The sequence below is a fragment of the Eurytemora carolleeae genome, unplaced genomic scaffold, assembly GCF_000591075.1.
Source record: "Eurytemora carolleeae unplaced genomic scaffold, Eaff_2.0 scaffold809, whole genome shotgun sequence".
In the NCBI taxonomy this organism is placed as follows: domain Eukaryota; kingdom Metazoa; phylum Arthropoda; class Copepoda; order Calanoida; family Temoridae; genus Eurytemora; species Eurytemora carolleeae.
In genome coordinates, this window is record NW_019396703.1 from 8,204 (window position 1) to 14,261 (window position 6,058).

The following is a 6,058-nucleotide window of genomic DNA, read 5'->3' on the forward strand; positions in this document are numbered from 1 at the left end:
GTGTCGTTTGTGTCGTTTGACCCTATGTCGTTTGACCCTGTGTCGTTTGACTCTATGTCGGGGAATCAAAATCCAATGTGGGCACTTTTAAATTCTAATTGATTGCCTCCTAAGTGTTGCTATCCCTACGGGAAATATTACACAGGAATTTAAGTAATTCCGTAGGTTTTTATAAAATGGAGATCAATGTTTGATCCTGAGATTTAAAACACAAAATCTCTTACTTTAAGGCTATTAATATCTCTCTTGTAGTGATTAGACCAAGCTTGGTTGGTTTTAAGGAACTTTAAAGGTTTAAGGACTTTTAACAAATTTCAAAACTGTTTATTCTAAAGGTTTCTTTTTATTACATAAGGCCCTAATTTTGACCCTAAGACAAAATACATGCAAAATATATGCAAAATATATGCACAATATATGCACAATATATGCACAATATATGCACAATATATGCACAATATATGCAAAATATGTGCAAAATATATGCACAATATATGCAAAATATATGCACAATATATGCAAAATATATGCACAATATATGCAAAATATATGCACAATATATGCACAATATATGCACAATATATGCACAATATATGCACAATATATGCACAATATATGCAAAATATAAGCAAAATATGTGCAAAATATATGCACAATATTAGCAAAAATCGAACCAAAAACAAAGAAAAAACGGCACAGTTTCCCTTATTTATTCTTTTAGGATAAAATATTGAAAAGTTTAATAAAAGTAAACTTTAACAGAATACATTAAACATGTGTTGCAAGTAACCAGTGAATTTGTGCGTTGCCTTTAAAAAGTCCAAAAAGCTGAAAAACTAACAAAACCGAACCAAGCTTTGTCCCATCACTCTTTTCCTTTCTGAGAAAACTGTGTGTCCCGAAACAATAATCTATGTTGCACATGTGTTCCCTTTGTTTTCAATATTTTTGTAGAAAATCAAATATAAACTTAGTTTGGAAACCTCGCAGCTTAACCTTAAATTCATTTAATAATTGGATGCAATAAAAATATTAAACAATTTTAGAACAGAAATTAACGTCAACAAAAGATGAATTAATTGTTTGACCTTCATGCTCTTCAACCTTCACTCTATCCAGTATTTTGGCAATATCCCAGATTTTAAATTAATCCATTAAAAACTACGAATCACAATACAATTGTTTACTTACAGAAATCGTTCAGATAGGGATGGAGAAAATTAATTTAAGATTTCAAACTGAAATCAGCATTTACCAGTCTTAATGTTTATTTACAAATGGGATTAATTTTTTTAATCTTTTTCTTTGGACTGTGTTTGTCGTCTTTGTTTTCTTGAATCATAGTTCATCAAAGCTCGGCGATAGGCTTGCGAGTTCATTTTTGTGCTCTCCTCCTTATTCCTCTCCCTGGAGTTATAGGATTCATCCTTGATTTTAGGATTCTCCGTTCTTACATCTTGAAAGTAAGGTTCCTCGTTGCTCCGAATTCTTTGTTCCTCTAAAATCTCCTGAGACCTCCTACTCTGGTAGTAGATATCATCCTTTTTCTGGTTTCCTGTCTTTCTGTTCATTTTCTCCTTAGAGAAGGTATGACCCCTGCTTCGTGCTCCGGGGGGTTTTCTAAAACTGTAAGCAGGGTTCGTCTCCCAGTATCCGTCCCACTGCTCAGTATCTCTCCTCTCTCCGGAGTCTACTGCCACAGCATCAAACCTTCGTCCTCCAACATTTTGCAGAATATTCTGGAAGGTTTGGCTGGATTTATGCGGAGAGGATTGGTTTGGTTTTCCTCCTTTGTACTTCTTATAATTCAAGCCTTCGAGTTGAGAATACTTATTTTTCTTATTCTTCTGTTCTCCTTTCTTAAAGACAGGGGCTCGGAGATAAGGTTGAGGATATTGGTTCTTTCTGTCTAAACTACTTTCCCCTTGCCCAGGATACTGATTTTTGTAAATATTTTGGGGTTGGTACGAATTCGAGTTGTATCCATTGTTTTCAGTGCTTGGAGGATTGTATCCTGAACCCGGTGCTGGAACCCCTGAACCCGAACCTGAATCAACATAATTATAATTGGTGTTGTAAACATTATAATCCAATTTTGGTTTTGAATCCATTTTTGATACTCCAGGCCTTCTGGAGACAGTGGTTGTCGGAGAAGTTGAGGTAGAAGAAATTGGCGAAAGGAAGTCTGGATAGGGAACCAGGGATAGCTTGGGTTTCTGATTGTAAGGTTTGAAAGTGTTGGTGGGCTGGTTGGAGATTGGATTGTAAGGTTTAAAGGGTTTCACCGGCCAAACAACGTCATCAAGCTCATTTTCTTCATCGTTGGATTCCGTTGCTTCATAGTCATCAACAAGGTTATCAGCTGACTCCTGTATTCCGTAGTTATCCGCTGACTCCTGTATTCCGTAGTTATCCCCTGACTCCTGTATTCCGTAGTTATGAGTAGATTCGTCAAAGACTTCTTCAGAAACCTCCAAACTCTGAGCAGTTGATTCGACTTGGGTCACAACACTTTGTGTAGAGGTCTCATAGTTCTGGAACAGTGTTCCCAAGCTATCAATGTGGTTGGTCCCGGAAATTCTATTGTAGTCTACACCTGGAGACGTAGGTTGGGTTACACTAGGATAGGTTTGAGATAGAGCTGGAGAAGTGTATATAATATAGGTTGGGGTAGGAGTAGGAGTAGGATAAGGATAAGGAGTAGGAGAAGGATAAGGAGTGGTATATTGAGTAGGAAGAGGATAATGAATAGGAGTAGGATATTGAGTAGGAGAAGGAAGAGGAGGTACGTTGTGTTGAGCTGCTTCAGCTGGGATTAAATTCACCGGAAACTCATCAAATATCTTCTCTCCGAACTCTGCCAAAAAAAAAAGATAAATAAAAAATCAAGATTATCAAATAATCTGAAAAAAGGATGAATCAAAGAAATATGGAAAAGATATGGATAAAGAAGGGGGTTGGAAAATGTGAGAAAATAATCAAAGAAATTGAGTCTTTGCCGTAAACTCTAATTTTCTAATCCCAAAATGAAACCCAAAATAGTAGACCTATGAATTCTGTTGGATTAAATAATTTAAGTTTTAAAAAAAAGATTTACACCATCGGGTTGCAACATTGTAGGGATTAGAAAATTATTTGAGTTCGTGGCAAAGAATCAATTCCTTTATGATAAGATATTGAAACCTTTAGAATTATCATTTCGCCAATACGATGAGAGAGAATAGGCCGGAGTAGTCACCTGTGAGAATCCCTGAAATTAAAATTTATAAATTTTGTTTAGAATTTGCTAAAATAACAGTCAGACGATCAGGGTTTGATCCGACGAGTAAATCCATCAAAGCATTAGAACAAGAATGAAAATTGTGAGATAAAACCTGTCTGTTGTATAGCCAATGTCCAAATACATTTTAATATCCAAAACCACTAAAAGAATTAAATATTTAACAACAACTGGACTGTACGCTATACAGAAAAGAAGAACTATCTACCTATGTCTGCCCCCTGAGTAAATTCTTTACCTTGTTTCCGTTAAGATTAAGATTAAAGTTTCCGTTCTGGTCGGAGTATTTTTGGGAGGAGAAACTGTTTGGTTTGGGAGTTGAGAACCCAGACTTAAATTTAGAGATAACTGAAGAAAATGGTCTGAAAGGTTTAGGTGTAGGTCCGCTAGAAACTGTACTGCTTTTCAAGTTTATTGATGGTAGAAGTTGTGCTAGACTTAAACCAGGACTAGGAGTTACGTAGGATGGAGAATTCTTATTGTACTGCAGTTCTCCGATATAGTTGCTACTGTACGGAGAAAACGGATCATCCCCTTTAATTTTCTCTGGCTCGAGCACATTTCTCTTGGTTTGGTATCCGGATCTAGGATTAGAAATGTAATCGTAAATATGTTCCATCCTCACGACTCATTGATTGTTTTTGATCTTCTAGAGCTTTTTTAATTATAAACTGTGCATCAAAAAAATGTGCGCGTCTCATAAAGTTTACAAACATTTTTGGTTTCACAAAATGTAATCTGATATCTGACTAAAATTCTTTATATTAGGTAACAAAAAGGCTGAGAACATTCAGAAATTAAAATTTTTAATGCGAGACACTATGTACTCTTGATTTTATTTAAAAACAGAAAATAAGTGTATAAAAAAAGTCACTTATCTTATAGAATTCTCAAACTTTTGCTTTTATCTAAAAATAATGACAAAAAAATTTAGTTCAGGAATTATCATGTTTAGCGTGACGTTTAAAACAGGATACATGCAAAAATATTACTCATTGATTCGTCCATAAGTACTTTGAGTAAAAAAAAGTTCTGAGCACTATTAGAACTGTATCTTACTCTGGTCCTGAACACTACTAGAACTGTATCCTACCCTAGTTCCGAGAACTATTAGAACTGTATCCTACCCTAGTTCTGAGCACTATTTGAACTGTATCCTACTCTAGTCCTGAACATTACTAGAACTGTATCCTACCCTAGTTCTGAGCACTACTAGAACTGTATCCTACCCTATTTCTAAGCACTACTAGAACTGTATCCTATCCTAGTTCTAAGCACTACTAGAACTGTATCCTACCCTAGTTCTAAGCACTACTAGAACTGTATCCTATCCTATTTCTAAACGCTACTAGAACTGTATCCTATCCTAGTTCTGAGCGCTACTAGCGTATCCTACCCTAGTTGTCCGAGCTGTGTAAGCTGTCCGAGGGGACCAAGATTCAGTTTTCCGACAATATCATCAAACCCTCGCCGAACCCCTTTAGCGAAGTTTTTATAAGAGTTGAAGAGCTCAATTGGAACTGAGGCAACAGCATCAGTTGCTTGACCAGGTATACTAGAAAACAATCAAGAAATTTATTCATCAAAAAAAGAGGAATTTCAAAAGAAAATTAAAACAAATAAAAAATTTCGTGTTTGAAAGATTTAAATATTCTTGATTTCCTTGAGATAAAATTTGATATTCCCTCGATATCTACTGTTCGATCCAGGTCGATATCAAGGTTGGGTTCAAGGAGTGCAATCCCAATATTTCTTTTCTCCGCCAGCTCCTGGCATAGAGAACTGTTCCCTGCTAGATCAGTATCACAGGGATGGGTGTATCCGACCTCATCTCCCAGTACAGGGGTAGTCAGAACAATGTAAATCTAGGAACAATAAAATTACAGATTAATGAAGTAATGAGGAGAAGAAACTGAGTTTGTGCCAAAAACTAAAATTGTCTACTCACATTTGAAAAAGTGCAACTTGAAAAATGAACATTTTGAAATGTTCCACTTGGGAAAATGCTAATGGACTCCATTTAATCCTATTTTAATAAAAGATTTGCCATGATGATCGTTTTTATGTTTTATTTACAAACCTGTTAAAGAAATTACACTGTACATCATTAAGAAACGAGAAGTTTTGTCAAAGGAATTAAATCTTTGCCACCAAGGGTGTAATGCAAGGAAAGTTAATTGCGGTCGTGTATACTCTGCGTACATATTGAAACCAGTTCTCTCTGGGCGGAATTTGTAAACAAGAATAGATGCATCAGCGTTCGTTTAGTATCCGAGGAGGTTAAAAGAATTAAATTTGATAATTTTGATAATTCACATAATAGTTTACTATGACCAGAATATTTCATTGATTTTTTATGTGAAAGATGGATCCCATGTCAGGCTTCGACATCCGTCTTGTGTTTACATTACCGCCCACAGACAGTGCACTGCAGTACAAAAGATGCGTACACTTCTGAAATAACCTTCCTTGCATTACACCCTTGTTTGCCACAAACTCTGATTTTCTAATCCCTATATCTTTGCAACCCACGGTTGAAGACTTAGATATATCAAACTATGAATTCTGTTTTATTTAATAACCTAAATTTGACATTTAAATGGTTTTCATCGTCAGGTTGCAAAAGATCTATGAATTAGAAAGTTTGAGTTTGTGACAAAGACTCCTTCAAAATACTAAATGAGAATTATAGATTTCTAAAAAATTGCTTACCAAGTACTTAATCATTTCTCATTTTTGTTAAGGGTTTCATTTAAACATGCTACATCTGAACATTTA

The 6,058-nt window shown here is 35.4% G+C and overlaps 1 protein-coding gene across 1 annotated transcript; it reads right to left on the bottom strand.

Moving 5' to 3' along the window:
* Positions 1-860: 860 nt before the first annotated feature.
* Positions 861-6,058, bottom strand: LOC111707580 (uncharacterized). The gene is made up of 6 exons (XM_023480705.1): positions 5,993-6,058; positions 4,943-5,145; positions 4,677-4,835; positions 3,519-3,864; positions 3,184-3,250; positions 861-2,857 (listed from the first exon to the last, which is right to left on the bottom strand). Exons 1-6 carry the CDS (start codon positions 6,005-6,007, stop codon positions 1,293-1,295), a joined length of 2,355 nt encoding a protein of 784 aa, XP_023336473.1. The 5' UTR covers positions 6,008-6,058; the 3' UTR covers positions 861-1,292.

Bases quoted from the DNA above. Each gene is read 5' to 3' on its own strand.
- LOC111707580 (XM_023480705.1), bottom strand. The intron at 3,865-4,676 runs GTAGGATACGCT...TTCTAATCCTAG, and splicing joins ACACAGCTCGGACAACTAGG to ATCCGGATACCAAACCAAGA. The intron at 3,251-3,518 runs GTAAAGAATTTA...TTTTAATTTCAG, and splicing joins TTAATCTTAACGGAAACAAG to GGATTCTCACAGGTGACTAC.